A 16,492-nucleotide genomic window follows, 5' to 3' on the forward strand; every position below is an offset into this window, starting at 1 on the left:
TTGCTACCGCTGCTCAACCGCGTGGCCGACGAGACCATGACGTATAGAAATCGTGGGCTTTGGTGTTTACCAACCGTTGCTTACGCAGGGTCGGTCACTACGGCTATTTGCTCTGCTATAAGACATGGAGTGAAGGACGACGACGAGCTGTATCCGGACCATCCGAACCAAACCAGACAACCGGCATCATGTTCACCCCGACGCGTGCGCTGCAAGTGTTGGCCTTTGCTGCGACAGGAGCATACGCCCAATACGTGTTCCCGGACTGCACCAGTGGACGGTTGAGCAATGAGACCATCTGCGATCCTTCGGCGGGTACACTCATCTCCCACCTATATGGCGTTTTATCTGTACTGACCTCCTCCAGCCCCACTAGCTCGTGCGAGAAACCTAGTATCTCTCTACACCCTTGAGGAGAAGATCAATGCTACAAGCAGTGGCTCGCCAGGCGTTGCTCGTCTTGGTATACCACCTTACCAGTGGTGGAACGAGGGTCTTCATGGCATTGCTGGCCCTTACACCAACTTCAGCGATGAGGGAGAGTTTAGCTACTCCACCTCGTTCCCCCAGCCCATCTTGATGGGTGCGGCTTTCGACGATGAACTCATCACCGAAGTTGCAAAGGTCATCTCGACCGAAGCGCGTGCCTTCAACAACGCGAACAGGACTGGTCTTGACTTCTGGACACCCAACATCAACCCCTTCCGCGACCCTCGCTGGGGACGTGGACAGGAGACACCCGGTGAAGACTCCTACCATCTTTCTTCCTACGTCCAGGCCTTGATCCACGGGCTTCAGGGTGACGCGTCTGATCCGTTCAAGCGTGTTGTTGCCACCTGCAAGCACTTTGCAGGTTATGACGTTGAGGACTGGAATGGAAACCTTCGCTACCAGAACGACGTGGAGATCTCTCAGCAGGATCTTGTTGAGTACTACCTTGTTCCATTCCAGGCCTGTGTTCAAGCCAACGTGGGTGCTTTTATGTGCAGCTACAGTAAGTTTGGCACCTACCAGTCGTCCAACGAATATTTAAGGCTAACGAACTCTAGACGCGGTAAACGGTGCACCACCATGTGCCGACCCTTACTTGCTGCAGACTATTCTCCGTGAGCACTGGGGTTGGACCAATGAGGAGCAATGGGTTACGTCCGACTGTGATGCTGTTCAGAACGTTTACCTCCCCCACCAGTGGTCATCATCTCGTGGAGGCGCTGCTTACGACTCCCTGAAGGCCGGTACCGATCTCACGTGCGGCACTTACATGCAGGAGCACCTCCCTGCTGCCGTCCAGCAAGGTCTGCTCGACGAAGCTGTCCTTGATCAGGCCCTTGTCCGTCAGTACTCTTCGCTCGTTCGTCTTGGATACTTCGACTCTGCCGACAAGCAGCCATACCGCCAGCTCGGTTTCGACGCAGTCGCCACCAATGCTTCGCAGGCACTTGCGCGTAGAGCCGCTGCCGAGGGTATCGTTCTGCTGAAGAATGACGGTACGCTGCCGCTCTCTGTTGATTCGTCTATGTCAATCGGTCTTTTCGGTGACTGGGCGAACGCAACCGATCAGCTCCTTGGTAACTACGCCGGTGTTGCTACATACCTTCACTCTCCTCTGTACGCTCTCGAGCAGCTCAATGTTACCATCAACTATGCTGGTGGAAACCCCGGTGGCCAGGGCGACCCAACGACCAACCGTTGGTCCAACCTCTATGGCGCGTATTCTACCAGCGATGTCCTAATGTACGTCGGTGGCATTGACAACAGTGTCGAGGCGGAAGATGACGATCGTACTTATCTTACATGGACTGGAGCTCAGCTTGATGTTATCAGCCTACTTGCCGACACCGGAAAGCCAGTCATCGTTGTGGTCACTGGAGGAGGCCAAATCGACAACACTCCTCTCGTCAACAACCCTAACATCTCTGCCATCCTGTGGGCCGGATACCCCGGTCAGGACGGAGGTTCCGCCATCATCGACATTGTCACCGGAAAGACTGCTCCCGCTGGACGTCTACCTACGACCCAGTATCCCTCCAACTACATCGCCCAGGTCTCCATGATGGACATGAACATGCGTCCCGGTGAGAACAACCCCGGTCGCACCTACAAGTGGTACAATGGCTCCGCCGTCTATGAGTTCGGTCACGGTCTGCACTACACGAACTTTTCCGCTGAAGTCACTACCGAGCTACAGCAGAGCTACGCCATCTCTGCCCTCACGCAGAACTGCAACAGCACCGGAGGTTTCCTCGAGCGTTGCCCCTTCTTATCTGTCGATGTCGAGGTCTCCAACGACGGCGATGTTAGCTCTGACTACGTCACTCTTGGCTACATTGCTGGAGAGTTTGGTCCTGCTCCCCACCCCAAGAAGTCGCTCGTCTCTTACAAGCGTCTTCACAACATTGCTGGAGGCTCTTCCGCTACTGCAACTCTCAACCTCACTCTCGCGTCTCTTGCTCGCGTTGACGAGATGGGTAACAAGGTCCTGTACCCCGGTGACTACACCATGATGATCGACAACCATCCGCTTGCGAGCGTCAACTTTACCTTGACCGGAGAGCAAGCAATGCTAGACATGTGGCCTCAGCGTCCTAACCAGACTGCTCAGGGCGTTGAGTACGTTGGTGATTACTGGTATGGAGGTTACGGTAGCGAGTATGGTGCTGAGCCTGCGGACTTCCAGAGCACCATGTAAATGAGCTTTCGTATACCTATATATACATGAAATGTATGTAGCAATCTAATAAATCATTGCCATCTCTATTGAAACAACTGCGACATGTGAATCTACTTCCGTCTTCATCTTTACCTTCCCCGTCGAGCCTGCGCTTGGACCACTTTTTTTGTTTGCTACAACGAATAGCTCTTTCCACCTTTTGACATCCGCTCCTTCCCACACGTTTAACCCACTTCGATACTGAACGAACAATTGAGACAGTGATGACGCTTTGCGACGAGTGCGACAACGAGGGCCCACTGCGTTGCGTTGGATGCGGCTCAAGCTGGTACTGCTCGAAAGAGTGCCAGAAGAAGGCGTGGTCTCTTCACAAGATTCTCTGCAAATCTGTCAAGGAATTCCAAGATCGACCCGAAGCCGAAGAACCTGGCGAAAAGTACACTCGCGCGATCTATTTCCATCCCGATGAAGGGGCGCCACGATTCGTTTGGCTGAAGACTATGGACAAGGATGGAGAGTACGGACACCCTTGCCTCACAGCTTGCCCCGGTGTGCTAGCCGCCATCAACGAGAAGGAAGCAGAGTCCGGAGAGAACATTGGTATGACAAATATGAGCATCCGGCATAACTACGCGCTCGCCCGTCCTCTCCCATACAACTTGTTCTTGTCTTACCGTGAGAACTTTCTCCACGATGGATCGACACACAACATGGCCATCGACAAGATCATCGACTCCCATTCTGCTCACCTGCACGCCTGGCGGGGTCCAATGATTGCGTATGGGACTGATGCCTTCGATGACGTCCCTTTCAGTCAAGATCCGTGCTACAGCCAAGATCTCGGCCCTTCCGACCTTCGGATCATCGCACACAAGCTCAACACATACTACTTCAAGTACGATGTTGGTCCGACGATCGATGATGTGCAACAAGAGTTGAGTAGCGTAGTCGGTGTACGAATCAACTGCGATGGTGATGTCGAAGTTGAAGGCCGTCCTCGCTATGAGCCTATGGAACTTCCAGCCTATCGTTCGTTCTTTCATGCAGCCACCGATGTTTCAAAGCACATCGAACTACCCTTCACTGTCCAGCGCATTCCAGGAAGTGTCGCCAAATAGAAAAAGCGACCGGAGACCCCGTCAGGTAAGACGTCTTGGGTCAATGTCGCGTGTACCTTTCTCAATATTGGCTGCAAGCCCGAGCGTGCAGACGCCGGCTTCAACTGGGGCCTCGCACCACCAGAGTGGCAGGATGACGTTGGTTCTGTTGTCGTCATGCGCAAAGACAAGAAGCCGCTCGTTCCGGAACATGTTCATGCCCTTGCCGACTATCACTAACATTGCCTCATGGATTTCTTCGAGGCGGAGGGGGAGAATTCGTCTTTGGATGTGAAGCCTGAATTCAGGCGTGACAAGGCGTGGGTGATGCAGCAAATCACCAAGGACAAGTTTCAAAAGTACTACATGACTTCCGAGTTGGGACAGTCGGACGAGGCGTATCAGATCTTGCCTTACGACGCCTAGCGCTGCTGCGAGCTCGGTACTATGCACCAGGCCAGCCTGAACTTTGTTTCTTCGTTCCGAGAGACTCAACATGGGAGTTTACAGCAAATACCGATTCGCAAGGACCTGAAGTAGAGGATGCACTCAATCCGCATGGATATTGGTAATGGTTTCAAGAAAGGTCGTTACCTAGCTAGTCATTAGTGAAGGTCGACTGATTCGACATGACAATCCATCCAGACCACACTCTCATTTCGTAGGGTTGGTGATGTAGTCGCTTCCTTCATTATTGTCTAATATGTTTTCTTCCCATCCAGCCTACAATTTGCTCTTGAAACCGCCTACATCCTTAACGATCATAACCGTCATCGGCTCCCTAAGTAGGTCTTCCCCATTGACCGCCGTTTGGAGCTTCTTCAGTCCTTCGCTCTTGGCGTGAAACATCAGAGCATCTTTGTCCGCATATCTGATGCCTATCAGTTCTGAATCTTCCCAAGGCTTTTCGGCGTGACTTACGTTTCGAAGATGACAAAGTTCGGCGCGTCGCCCTTGGTTTCGCGCTGTAGGTGATACCGTGTGGTGCCGGGTTCAGTGGCTTTTACTTCCTGAGCTGCGATATTGAGTAGTTCCTCCACCTGAGGAGCATTAGTTGTTTGTACATTCCGGGGTGCCAATTTCACGCGTACCCTGTCTTGGTTGCCAGGCTTGGGCTTGAGGATGGCGATGATTTCGTAGCCTTTAGACATGATGACGTAATGTTCGACGCGCAATTGTTGGCGTGAGAAGATGCAAATGTTTCTGCGCGCAAACGAACTCTAATATGCAGGAGAATCAACAGATACGAGAATGTCAGATAACGTAGCCAAGCCAGAGATCGCGTCGTTGAGCTCGTCGCCGTCAGCTTATGTTCTCCGCTTTGCCCCAGCAGATCCGAAAGTTGCCGAGGCACGTTTCGAATATAACAGCACCCTAACCCCCACACACCTATCAGTATCAACCCAGCTTGCGGTCTCTGCTCGGGGATTTTGAACGCAACCCCATGGCGCTTGCGCGTCCGCGAATGCCTATCTTGTTGAGAAGGACTGCCAGTTTAAAATGTCTATAGTCCGAGCTTACCGATTATGACGCTGCATCAGATCAAGTCTCCATCGGCTTGGACAAATGCTCAATGTGATATATGCACGGCTTTGTTTCCAGTCCACTGTAACATTGCGTTACAAATTGTCGCCGCTGCCAGCACTCTCCGGCTCGATAACTGATCTAGTTCCAAGATCATACCTGTCACCCTCTCGCAAAAAGTAAAACCTCGCGTTAGACGGCGGTAAGGGCCTCTCCCAGCTTCCTTCTCTCGACCAGAAACCACCATCGTATACCAATGCATACGTGCTGCCGATGACTTCCATCTCGTTCTTGTTGACCACCAGCGCAGTGTCTTCGTCAATTGCCAATCCTAGTAGCTCCGGGTAGGCGTTCAGGATCTCAAACATGTCGAAGTGCCTATTGCGTACAAGGACGTGCTGGTCAATGGCGGAGTTCTTCAAATATCCAAAGCCGACAGTATGATCACCTGCAAAACCTATTAGCTCTTTCCTCTGATGGCATGTAACCAGAGGCTCACCTATCATGATGGTGTTGTTCGCGGTGTCACCACGAGCAAGGAAACTGCCAATGATACTCGCGCCAGCACTAGACCCTGAGATAACACCTCCAGCATCAAGGACGTCCTGGAATGCAGCTTCGGTTTTCGTGCCAGCGTAGGCATCCACGAGCCTCCATTGTCTACCTCCACCGAAGAAGACACCCTTCGCACTCAACAAGGGAGCAAGGAACTCGTCGGTATCAGCGACAGCGGGGTCATATGTATGCAAGACCGTCACGTTGTTGGCACCATACTTTCGGAATGCTACTGCGGTCGTGAAGTTTTGGTCGTATGTATCTTCGCCGCCTGCCGTGGGTACCACAACGATCGATGCGTCGGGGCCGCCAGCAAGGGAGATGATGCGCTGGTAGATGCTCTCGCTTTGCAGATTTCCTCCAACAATTACGAGGTGACCGTTTTCTGGACCGACATAAGTCGTGTTGGTGCCATTCGTGGCGTAGATGGGATTCGCGATGGTGGTGACCGCTAAGACAGCGGCACAGAAGAAAGTGGTAAGCTGCATGATGAATACGCTGATACCCGACAAACTGGATCGTACTCAATGCAAAAGCCTGTAGATATACTACCGAGGACCAGTGGCGGCATCTTATCACAAAGTTGATGCTGGGCATCGCATCATCGTGGGTCTTGGTCTGATTGGGTGGAGATCGACAGCACCTGCCTGAAGGGTATTAAAACCTCAACGGCAACCCCACTCTTCCATCTCCCGGAGCATTGGCACGGAGATGCGCGGTACAAAATGAACGGTTTCGCAGGAAGTTAGTGGCTTGGTGGTGGGATATACGATCTGGTGAGATGAGTGAAGACACGCGGGGCGCTGAGCGAGGTGATGATGTCACGCGTTCCCGAGGTCGGCAACTCCTGGTGCTCCCAACTTCGGACTAAGACACATCTCCTGCTCCTGGACAGTGTGTCCTTCACGTCATGCGATCGGGGAAGTGATAATTGTAGCATTTTGTTTTGCATTGAAGCCATCGTCTTGATGTTTGTTAACCCTTTGGTACGTACATGAAAAGCCTCGCTCCGAAGGAAGGAGACGGGGTCACTAGCTGGACGATTGTACTTGGAACTACGGGTCACTGGGCTGGTCAGATACAGGCCAGATCATGAGTCCGACACGATCCCACAGTTCGCCAAGCATCACGCAGCCCTTTGGTAGGAACTTGACCAGGAATGGTTGCGGCTCATATCGCAAGCTGCGCAGATATTCTTCCGCTCTTCCCAATGCCACCTCTTCGTTTGTGAACACTCCGGTCCGGTCTGACAACTTCCTGATGACACCATCTACGGGGAAGACGTATCCAACGGGATGTCCCCTGCCGTTGATGTAAATAGCTGAACAGCGCGCATGTGCTCTGTATTCTTCATGCTCGAAGATCTGAGAAAGAGCGATGAAGACGCTTAGTCTTAGCTGGTTGATTGTGAACGAGTGCTCGCCGATGATCCTATCTCCCTTGAGTGATGCGCGTAGTCGTACAGTTATGATCATGAACGAAGGTAATCGAGACGTGGCATGAAGGAGCTCTATGACATTCATGCGAAAGTTTCCCAGGCTGATTGTATGCGATCGAACATCGAATTCTAGCAGCAGCTTGAAATGATTAGCCCGGCGGAAGACATCGTAGATAGAGTGCCAAGGTTTAGTTTTGAATTCAACCATTGCAATATTGGATTGCCACATGAGGGGAAGGTCATCGAATTTCGACTGTAGACCCTTGAAGTTAAGAACGAAAGCGAAACGACTAGTTCGAAATGCATGTTCTGTAGCGTCTGACCGCATTTTGCGGTTGATCTGGAACATGGATGATGTCCAAGGCGGCAGTCTTGTAGCATGCGGGTAGGTGACGAGCTCGGTTCCAGCAGGATATGCGTAGGAAATAATGACGCAATAGATAAGATCTGGTAAGTCTAGAAGACTTCGGATACGTGGGTGTTGCTCCATCGTGACGAGTGTTCCTTCATTTGAAGAGGTGAAAGTTCGCTGTACGTCCAACTCTGGTGATGTGCTTGCGAAGATGACCACGCCCGACTTCCCGTCTTGTCCCATGTTCACTGCTGCAAGCAGATGTACTGAGGCTGAGTATCTTCTGAGACTCAGTTGGTCGTCATAAGCAATAGATCGGAATGTATTCTCGAACGTGGTAGGTCCATCACTAGGAAACGGCGGCTTCATCGAGACTTGCAACATTGCTCCAGACTCTGCCCATAGTAGCCGTAATACTGGGAGCACGTCAAAGGCTTTTGATCTGCCATCCCAGTGATGTCCTGACAGCTCGAACGCCAAAGCGGTGTAATCGATCGTGACCTTCCTCAGCAGATGAATGTGAGACCCTAGTTGCTCGCACCATTCCGTGAAGAAATCACGCCCAGACCAGGCCATAGCGACAAACTTGACTTGGCAATAGAAAGTGCTGGCAGCTTCGTAGTGGATTTGACGGCAGCTGTAAAGTAGTCCACGCGCCAGTGCGAGTTTTGATCTGACAGCTACTATGGGTGTGCGCAGTCCAGAAAATATCTCCAAATCCCCCGGGGAGAAGGCGACAACAAGATCATAGATTCGATTTCTGACTTCTGAGGGGAGCGAGGTAACGAAAGAGGGCGCGCTTGGGTCGGCCGGCGAAGAGTACGTCCTCGGAAATGCCCTGATCGCACGTCTGTTTTTAGAACCAGTTCGTTTTGCCGCTGTCTTCGGCACCCGATCAATTGGTTTCTTGGTTCTGTTACGCATTGAAGTGATACGCGAATTGATAGCTTGTTGTCGACGGTTGAAATCGCTGTTGGACTCGTCCGTGCCAAAAAGTGCTTCGAGGAGAAGTGACTTGCCCAAGCCCTGGTCACCTAAAACCAGGATTGGAGGATGATCGCGCCTTTTCAGAGGTTCCATCGATACGGAAATAACGCGGGTTGCGAGGGAGATGGGTGTAGTGTGTAAAGAGATAAGAGGACGTGTGAGGAGCAGATCATGAGCAGTAGTGACCCACGGGAGATTTAGGAAGTAGAGGTGACGCCAATTGCGCTTTTATTCACACAGGCGGCTTCTTACCGCATGGGGCCTCACATGCGGTGACGCCTCTCTCACCTTGAAAAGTGGATTTCCATCAAGGTGACGCAGTCACTCACCACGCAGCTCTCAGACCTTCACCCAATAGCGCGATCCTCAGATCATCCCACACCCTGATCAAGCTACCCGGAACTCGATTTCCGTCATCAGTCATCTCACCCTCCCAAGTTTTCTCGCCCACAGGCACTAGATGCTTGAGCCACCTAGCGTAATACTTACCGCGCTCTTCTGCTTTTGTTGGATTGCTCATATCGTGGGTAGCATAGTGAAACCTCGGCCTCGCCAATCTCTTTCCAGGTCTCCGTTTTGCTTCTTCTTTGACTTTGCGAAACGTCTCTAGAGTTGTCGTGACGGTCGTCCGGATGCCGAGCACGTCCGTCCTCAACAAAAAGAAAGCGTGTGACATATCTCCATATGTTGCGCGTTTCTTATGAACATTCGCAAGAAATGTGAACGTGTTCGAAGTGTAGATACTAGGCGCGACAACGCCGAGGAGTTTTGAACGCCTCTTGACAAGGTCGAGCAGTGGAAATACCGGAAATAGGCTTGTCTTCGAACCGAGGACGATAACTATGCTCTCAAGTAAGCTTAATGCGTATTCGCAAATTGTCTCCAGGACATCTGGTGGGAGGGCAAAGAGATTGGAGGTCGATTGGATGTGTCTCTTGTGTATTGCCCAACTGTCTTCAGGAACGTTGAACTCCATCTTGAGCGCCAGGCAACCAGTGATGGTGCGCCATCAGATCCTACCTTTGGTCACAGACCTGTTGACTGTGGTGCACGAAAGACGGCGGCCTAGATCGCCAAGTCTACGAAGATCTAATGGATCTCGTGCCACAAGGAAGTACAACGCTTCTTCCAGTACGTCTTGATCCGGAGGATCTTTCAATTGAGATGACCTAACCTCAGGCGATCATTCATATACCCCGGTAGCGATGGGATCGACGGTGATGGTGGGCTCGACGTGAACTCGACGTCCAATACTGGTGGCGACAAGCCGACCATGATGCTTAGTAAAGGTAGGAGATCTATACGCTTGTAGTCGTCGTTGTGATGGTGATGGGTCTGTACAGACAGATCAACAATGACTGTTTGCAAGAGCGGCGCCTCAGATCCAAAATACTTCAGTCAGGAACGTACAAATGGCAGGTGATCCCTGTCCCGGAAGAGGAAACAGTCACGCCGATTTTTGAACATGACCGTCGTCCCGTTCAGGATCACATCCATGCCTTCCCGGTAGATCTGTTGGCAGCACCGAAGCAGCTGTACAGACGGTATGTTGCAAAAGAGAATGGAATCGTTGGTTCCCATACGTGGTGATGCGTTCATTGGCCTGCCGTCACCCGTTGAAGCGGCCGTGTGCGTGACCAATATAGCATGATTAAAGTCCTCGAAGACGTACTCGTAGATCTGATTTCGCAACTCAGAGGGAAAACCTGTGAGGAAGCCATGATTTTTCGAAATCAGCTGCTTACGGATACGCGATCTGGAGTTCATCGCGGCGGAAACAAAGAGATGACACCAGAGATGGGTTGTGAGGAGGCATACTGGTAGTAGCAGTGAGAGTGGGCTTTGCGGTATCTGAAGTTTGCCTAGAGACGAAGAGACGAACTGGCGGTTGGTATACCGCGTCATCGAGCCTCCGACGACGCACGTCCCCCATCGCGCACCCAGCTCCAAATTCCTGCTCGCGCGACATCATCGCCCGCCGTCACCCATGTCCAAATCCATCACCACGGCCACTCGACCCCAACAAACCTCGACGCACCCGTACCATACCTACCAATCTCACCGAACCGCCAATTGCGCATCTCTCACCTACCCAAAGAAGCAGAGAAACAACCACCACCCAATATGTCAATGTTCTTCGGTCAAAAACCCCAAATCTCTTCGGAGCAAAAGATTGCACAGGCCGAAGCGGAAATCGACATGGTTTCCGACATGTACAGCCGGTGCGTCTAGAACCCTTCATTACCCCTTCCTCTCCCCTCAATCTTTCTAAAAACAGCATTTACTAACATTCACTGCTCCAGCCTCGTCAAATCCTGCACATCCAAATGCATAGACACATCGTACCGCGAAGCCGATCTCAACAAGGGCGAATCCGTCTGCCTCGACCGCTGCGTATCCAAGTTCTTCGAGGTCAATGTCAAGGTTAGCGAGAAGATGCAGGGTGAGGCGCAAGGAAAGCAGGGCGGTGGTGGCGGCATGTTTGGTGGTGGAATGTAAAGGAACAATATATTGGATGCGCGAGATGCTGAGGCTGGATGATATGGACATACCTCGTCGGTTTTGCGCTGGGCTGTGACAGGTCTTGCATTTGGAAGCAGAGGCGCCATGTTTTCGGGTGACCATGGCTATTGCATGAAATGTGTCTCTACTTGGAAATGCTGGAGGATTGCTTTACATACTCCACTCCAGCCTGTTGACGCGCGACTGCTGATGTGGTCACGGTCTCAGCAATGATATCACACGATATGAAGGACATGTACAATACAAAGTTTATGCTTTCAGTTCGACCGATCTATGTATCGGGGTATCTCCCAATGGCGCACCTTACGTGCTCATGTGTAAGTGCAGTCCGGTCAACTAATTCAGTGTCCAGCCGTGTCGTCTTCCAATCATTAGATGATGTTCTTGCGAAATAGTGGGCAAAACATCGGGTCGGTCCATGAACGTATGCTTTCGTAGCATCGCGAGACCGTAAAAGGGCGCAATCGTGGGGTATGGTACAGTCGTCCCGCCGTGCTATTCTTTGTTAACCGTCGGTTTGCGGGCACAGTCAAGAATGCCAAATACCCTCAACATGCTGTATGGAATCCCGGCATGAATCCTCGACGAACCTCCTCTCTCGATCGTTTGCGTTCAACCTTAGTTAGGAAACTCTTGATATATCTCAGGGACTGAGCATCAATCGCCGTGGTGTCGAGTAGCTCGCGCAGGCGTGTGAATTCTGACGTGACGCGGTCTGCATGATATTCCGCTTCACAAGCATTCTTCCTCGCTTCCATAGCGCTGATGTTGGCTTTGCGAGAACTATCAGCGGCCGAAATGATACACTGTTTATTTTGTACGGTCAGGACAAGCTCTTCCTCCACAATGGTTTTCAATCGGAGGGCTTCACATACCTCTGCAATCTCCACGTGACGCAGACGCTCTTGTGAATTCTCAGGTTGCGCATCTATGCGTTCGACGATGTCGTGGAGCATCTCATCTGCATGGCTCGGCCTTCCAGACGATGGCTGTTCGGCCGGGGTGGCTCTACCGCTGGGAAATGCAGCGAACATGCCTGGCTGGTAACTCTTCTTATTAAAGACATGATCAGACTCAGTCTCCAGCTTCGGTTCAGTCTTTCTAGGCAGATGGACTTTCGAGAGGCTCTTGGGATCGCGCAAGACCTTAGCGAGCGAGCTTTGCGTGCTACTCATGAATCCTTGCTTGGATGCCGCCGGCTCTGGTAATCTTGTGCGCGTCTTCTCACGGTTGAACAGGTTGAGAATACTGCGTTTGGCTTTGACCTTGCTCGTCACAGTCTTCTTGTCATGGTTATCCGGGGTTATATCTTCTGCAGGTGACGAGGAGACCACAGGTGTGAATTGGCGGCGAAAAGGCTGACGAGCTTTAGGTATTCCGCGACCCAATGGGTTGCCAATACTGATCGACCTGGCAGTCTCCGCGGTCCTTGGCTTAGGAGGATCCTGGGTACGGACCGTGTCGCGTGATAGCTCAGCTTGAGGCAGAGACGAAGAACTCAACTCGGCAGCACTGGCGTTTGCGGTTGAGTCGTCCTGAACAGTATAATGGTCAAACGAGCTTGGTGAGGGACTCGCGTCCTCACGTGCTGGTGCTGTCCGCCTGACTTTGCTGACATTGAGGGAGTCATCAGATTTTGGCGCAATCGCAGGCTCCGAAAGGTCTTCAAGCTGTTCCTAACTTTATTGTCAGCACTGTCACGTCAAGCGGTAGAGTTCACATACCCGATAAGCGTCCCAGGAATCCACAGGCGGTTCAGAGAAGTCTCGAAGCAACGGTACAGACCTGGGCTCAGGTGTACGCGTCGCGGACCTATTTGACATCGGCGATACACTGCGTTCAGCCCCTGCAATTACCTCGGGTGTGCTCTTAACAGTCGTCGCGTCTGGGAAGATCATAGACGGAGACGAAGGCAGCTGGGGAGAATGAGCGTCAAGACTAGGCTTCCTCGCTGGCTGCATCGATCGAATGGGACTGATCTTGACAACTGGGCTTCCATTCGCCGTGAGCTCTGCCGTGTTGTGTACTGGTGACGCAGTCGCAATGCTCGACGATGCTTTGGACGTTGTCGCCCTGGTAATTCGGCTAGCAAGAGCACCTAGAGAACGCGGCTGAGAAGAACTCTCTGGTAGTACCGCAGGGATAGCGGGTACTGCCGGGATGGAGTCGCGCTGACCGAGAATGACTGCGTCCGCATCGGCAGAGATTGTGAGAATGGGTCCGGTGCCTGAGCTGGAGCCCGACGCGGTCGAATGCCATGATAGCCGCTTCACTCTACTGCCTTCTCTGCCATTGGAGGGAGTCTGACGGCCAAAGTTGATTGCGCTTTGCGTAGGGAGCGAGCTCCTCTTCGAACTCAGACGAGGAGGAATGTTCTCGGGGGCGAGAATGGGCCAGTTCTCCAGCGTTGGGCTCGGCGTGAAGGCATCCACCAAGGTGCGCGCAGCCTTGGGAGGCGAGTTGGGGTCTACGACCTGCGCGACAGGCGGACTTGGCAGCGGCTTCTCGCTTTGAGGACGACGGGGGAGGCGTGAAGTGCCCGTAGGCGTCGTCGTCGCGCGAGTTGCCGGCGACAATGTCCTCTCAGGCAGCGAGTTTCTTACGCCAAACGAAGCCGGTCGGATGCTGGGTATCTTTGATTTGTTAGCGGCCGTCATGCTAGCATGTGTTGACAGCTTTGACAAGCTGTCAGGAAGTCACAGCAAAGAGGTTCCGGCACGTGTCGGCGCGGAGCGGTCGCAGAGCGGTGGGAAGGCGCCTGAAGTTTCTATCGTAGCTGCCAGATCTGCAGTTCTGCGCACGGACATTTCTACTCATAGAAGAGCAGTGATGGTGAAAGAGGAAGTCCAGACACGTGCAGTGCCCTCCTACTCTTTCTGGGATACCTGATAAAATTCGCACCCTGTCCCATGATATCCAAACCAATTCGAACTACTGGTCCGTGAATTGTGGCCATGACCTCTACATAATGTGGTGTAGTGTATAGAAGAAGAGGTGTGGAAGTCGCGATGTGTGAGGTCATCCAAGCTCGGGCCACGTTCTGTTTGCGAGGAGGCCAGCCAGACGCGTCAGACACATCGAACCAATGCATTGCATAGTGAACAACCAACTCGCACAACGCTCATTTTAGCATCATGGCGAAGACATACAAGCAAATGAAGGAGGCCTGGGTGTCTGGACACACCGGGAGCTCTGTAGCAGACGTGAACAGCGTCTCGCTCGCAATGCCTGTACCGTACACACACCCACTACTCAAGCAATGCACTCTTACTAACTGCATACATAGCTGAGCATTCTACTCTGGTCTGTCATCCAGTCGCGCATGCGTCTCTTCACGCCGTACACGCCGCCAGCCTTCTTCGTCGACTTCCTGCTCAACTGCGGCGCCACGTTGTTCGCGACTACCATATACTCCTCCTCGCCATGGCTCCTGAACCTCCTTCTGCTGCTCCCAGCAATCACGCTTTACGTCTTTGAGAAACCAGCCGCCTTGAAGGACGCTCCTCGGCCACCGAAGATCGACAAGTCTGAAAAGGACACGAAGCTCGATGCGCTGCCCGTTAAGCCGTTTATCACGAATTATCGTGGCGCCATGATGGTCATAACGTGTGTTGCTATCCTGGCAGTTGACTTTCGCGTCTTTCCTCGCCGCTTTGCGAAGGTGGAGAATTGGGGTACGTCGCTCATGGACATGGGTGTGGGGTCTTTTGTCTTTACGGCTGGTGTAGTGTCTGTCCGGGCTTCTCTCAAGGAGGGAGCTGGCCGTCAGCCACTATCAAAGCGCTTGACAGCATCAATCAGACATGCCATCCCACTGCTGGTCCTAGGCATCATTCGGCTCATCTCTGTAAAAGGACTGGACTACGCCGAGCACGTCACGGAATATGGTGTACACTGGAACTTCTTCTTTACCCTGGGCTTCCTCCCTCCGTTCGCTGCTCTCTTTCAAACGGCCTTTGACTTGGTCCCTTCCTATGCCGTTCTCTCTTTTGCTCTGGCTGCCGTCTACGAGATCGCTCTAGACTGGACTTCCCTCGGATCCTTCATACTAATAGCCCCACGTACGGATCTCTTCTCTCAGAACCGAGAAGGCATATTCTCTTTCTTTGGCTACCTCGCCATCTTCCTTGCAGGCCAATCCCTGGGCGCCTCCGCATTACCTAGGCAACAGCAGATCCCCAAGGATGCCCCATTCCAGACAAAGATTCGGCAATCCACATTCGGGAAGCTGATCATGACATCCATACTCTGGACAGTGTTGTTCTACTTCTCAACCAACTATTACGGTCTTCGACTCCCCGTATCGCGCCGCCTAGCCAATCTGCCCTACTTCCTCTGGGTCTCTTCGTTCAACAGTTACCAAATCACCATCTGTTACACCATCGAGAGTTTCCTCTTTCCGAACTTGTATAAAGCTACGACTAAAAGTGAGGAGTCACGGAGGAGCCGGGACGCGACTAGCACTGTGCTCTATGCTTTCAATCGCAACGGTCTCGCAGTCTTCCTTGTGGCGAATCTACTCACAGGTTTGGTCAACATGACTTTCCCGACCTTACACATGAGTGTTATGCAGTCCATGGCGATACTCGTCGCATACATCGCTGCTGTTACTGCCGTTGCAGTGGGTCTAGACAGGTACAATCTTACTATAAAGCTCTGAGCTTGCTGTTCGTAGATTAATGCAATGCGACGGCGAAGTACTAGGTTCTTATCTCAGGGTCTTACACTGATCTTCCAATATTGTGACGTTCACGTGAGCACTTTGTTAAAAGGTAAATCTCTAGACATTCCCTTGCAGCTATCTGAGCACAAACAAATTTCGACCGACATATTTTTATCTGACTGGCATGCAACAGCTTCTCATAATCGAGAAATCAAGAACTACATTACTTCGTCTCGTAATCCACCACGTGTCCGAAGATCTTCCCTCATAGATGCACCGAAGCGAGATCACTACATATCTGTCACACCTTCTCCGGATCGTTGATACCGCCGTTGGTAATGATGTACGTCGCCTCCTTCTCAGGCATGTCTAACGCGGTGCATTAGCGGTGGTAGCAAGAGTAACAGCAACGAAAGATGACGTACCAGGAGAGTCTTGAATCTTGGCAACACGCTCCTCACCGCGACCCTTGCGGAGCAGAATCCTAGTAGCAGAAGCATGAGCGAGGATATGGCCACCGATCGGCTTGCGACCGTCTGCGCCAGCAAAGAGAGCGCTTGCACCAGGGTCGCTCTGAACTTGGTTTGTCAATAGCACGGCGACATTGAACTCTGGGCAATGTTAGCAGAGATCGAAGAGTAAGAGTGACCTTTCGCGCACCTTCAGCGACATGCGTCAACTT

General features: G+C 52.2%; 10 protein-coding genes across 10 annotated transcripts; 4 read left to right on the forward strand and 6 right to left on the reverse strand.

The window, feature by feature from the left end:
- The first annotated feature begins 91 nt into the window (after positions 1 to 91).
- On the forward strand, positions 92 to 2,754 carry BKA58DRAFT_98461 (glycoside hydrolase superfamily). The gene is made up of 3 exons (XM_046176331.1): positions 92 to 315; positions 368 to 994; positions 1,050 to 2,754. The coding sequence occupies exons 1-3, from the start codon at positions 189 to 191 to the stop codon at positions 2,687 to 2,689; spliced, it is 2,394 nt and encodes a 797-aa protein (XP_046029423.1). The 5' UTR covers positions 92 to 188; the 3' UTR covers positions 2,690 to 2,754.
- A 180-nt stretch (positions 2,755 to 2,934) lies between these two features.
- BKA58DRAFT_452725 (uncharacterized protein) lies at positions 2,935 to 3,850 on the forward strand (the record flags this gene model as incomplete). Its single annotated transcript, XM_046174433.1, has 1 exon — positions 2,935 to 3,850. One exon carries the CDS (start codon positions 2,935 to 2,937, stop codon positions 3,787 to 3,789), a length of 855 nt encoding a protein of 284 aa, XP_046029424.1. The 3' UTR covers positions 3,790 to 3,850.
- A 565-nt stretch (positions 3,851 to 4,415) lies between these two features.
- Positions 4,416 to 5,127, reverse strand: BKA58DRAFT_98476 (antibiotic biosynthesis monooxygenase-like protein). Its single transcript, XM_046176332.1, has 3 exons — positions 4,860 to 5,127; positions 4,690 to 4,808; positions 4,416 to 4,639 (listed from the first exon to the last, which is right to left on the reverse strand). Exons 1-3 carry the CDS (start codon positions 4,917 to 4,919, stop codon positions 4,492 to 4,494), a joined length of 327 nt encoding a protein of 108 aa, XP_046029425.1. The 5' UTR covers positions 4,920 to 5,127; the 3' UTR covers positions 4,416 to 4,491.
- Positions 5,128 to 5,387: 260 nt separating this feature from the next.
- On the reverse strand, positions 5,388 to 6,335 carry BKA58DRAFT_306756 (uncharacterized protein; the record flags this gene model as incomplete). Its single annotated transcript, XM_046167129.1, has 2 exons — positions 5,388 to 5,740; positions 5,792 to 6,335. The coding sequence occupies 2 exons, from the start codon at positions 6,333 to 6,335 to the stop codon at positions 5,388 to 5,390; spliced, it is 897 nt and encodes a 298-aa protein (XP_046029426.1).
- Positions 6,336 to 6,803: 468 nt separating this feature from the next.
- Positions 6,804 to 8,833, reverse strand: BKA58DRAFT_98501 (uncharacterized protein). The gene has a single exon (XM_046176333.1). The coding sequence runs from the start codon at positions 8,715 to 8,717 to the stop codon at positions 6,903 to 6,905; it is 1,815 nt and encodes a 604-aa protein (XP_046029427.1). The 5' UTR covers positions 8,718 to 8,833; the 3' UTR covers positions 6,804 to 6,902.
- Positions 8,834 to 8,949: 116 nt separating this feature from the next.
- BKA58DRAFT_436295 (uncharacterized protein) lies at positions 8,950 to 9,600 on the reverse strand (the record flags this gene model as incomplete). Its single annotated transcript, XM_046173402.1, has 1 exon — positions 8,950 to 9,600. One exon carries the CDS (start codon positions 9,598 to 9,600, stop codon positions 8,950 to 8,952), a length of 651 nt encoding a protein of 216 aa, XP_046029428.1.
- An 89-nt stretch (positions 9,601 to 9,689) lies between these two features.
- Positions 9,690 to 10,476, reverse strand: BKA58DRAFT_98503 (uncharacterized protein). Its single transcript, XM_046176334.1, has 2 exons — positions 10,035 to 10,476; positions 9,690 to 9,959 (listed from the first exon to the last, which is right to left on the reverse strand). The coding sequence occupies exons 1-2, from the start codon at positions 10,389 to 10,391 to the stop codon at positions 9,780 to 9,782; spliced, it is 537 nt and encodes a 178-aa protein (XP_046029429.1). The 5' UTR covers positions 10,392 to 10,476; the 3' UTR covers positions 9,690 to 9,779.
- A 278-nt stretch (positions 10,477 to 10,754) lies between these two features.
- BKA58DRAFT_306746 (mitochondrial import inner membrane translocase subunit tim10) lies at positions 10,755 to 11,123 on the forward strand (the record flags this gene model as incomplete). Its single annotated transcript, XM_046167127.1, has 2 exons — positions 10,755 to 10,846; positions 10,928 to 11,123. 2 exons carry the CDS (start codon positions 10,755 to 10,757, stop codon positions 11,121 to 11,123), a joined length of 288 nt encoding a protein of 95 aa, XP_046029430.1.
- A 349-nt stretch (positions 11,124 to 11,472) lies between these two features.
- BKA58DRAFT_98532 (uncharacterized protein) lies at positions 11,473 to 13,419 on the reverse strand. The gene is made up of 3 exons (XM_046176335.1): positions 12,872 to 13,419; positions 12,023 to 12,817; positions 11,473 to 11,953 (listed from the first exon to the last, which is right to left on the reverse strand). Exons 1-3 carry the CDS (start codon positions 13,106 to 13,108, stop codon positions 11,696 to 11,698), a joined length of 1,290 nt encoding a protein of 429 aa, XP_046029431.1. The 5' UTR covers positions 13,109 to 13,419; the 3' UTR covers positions 11,473 to 11,695.
- Positions 13,420 to 14,231: 812 nt separating this feature from the next.
- Positions 14,232 to 15,919, forward strand: BKA58DRAFT_377578 (GPI-anchored wall transfer protein 1). The gene is made up of 2 exons (XM_046169626.1): positions 14,232 to 14,377; positions 14,434 to 15,919. The coding sequence occupies exons 1-2, from the start codon at positions 14,282 to 14,284 to the stop codon at positions 15,805 to 15,807; spliced, it is 1,470 nt and encodes a 489-aa protein (XP_046029432.1). The 5' UTR covers positions 14,232 to 14,281; the 3' UTR covers positions 15,808 to 15,919.
- The last annotated feature ends 573 nt before the right edge of the window (positions 15,920 to 16,492 follow it).

The sequence above is a fragment of the Alternaria rosae genome (assembly GCF_020736505.1).
Source record: "Alternaria rosae strain MPI-PUGE-AT-0040 chromosome Unknown BKA58scaffold_2, whole genome shotgun sequence".
In the NCBI taxonomy this organism is placed as follows: Eukaryota; Fungi; Ascomycota; class Dothideomycetes; order Pleosporales; family Pleosporaceae; genus Alternaria; species Alternaria rosae.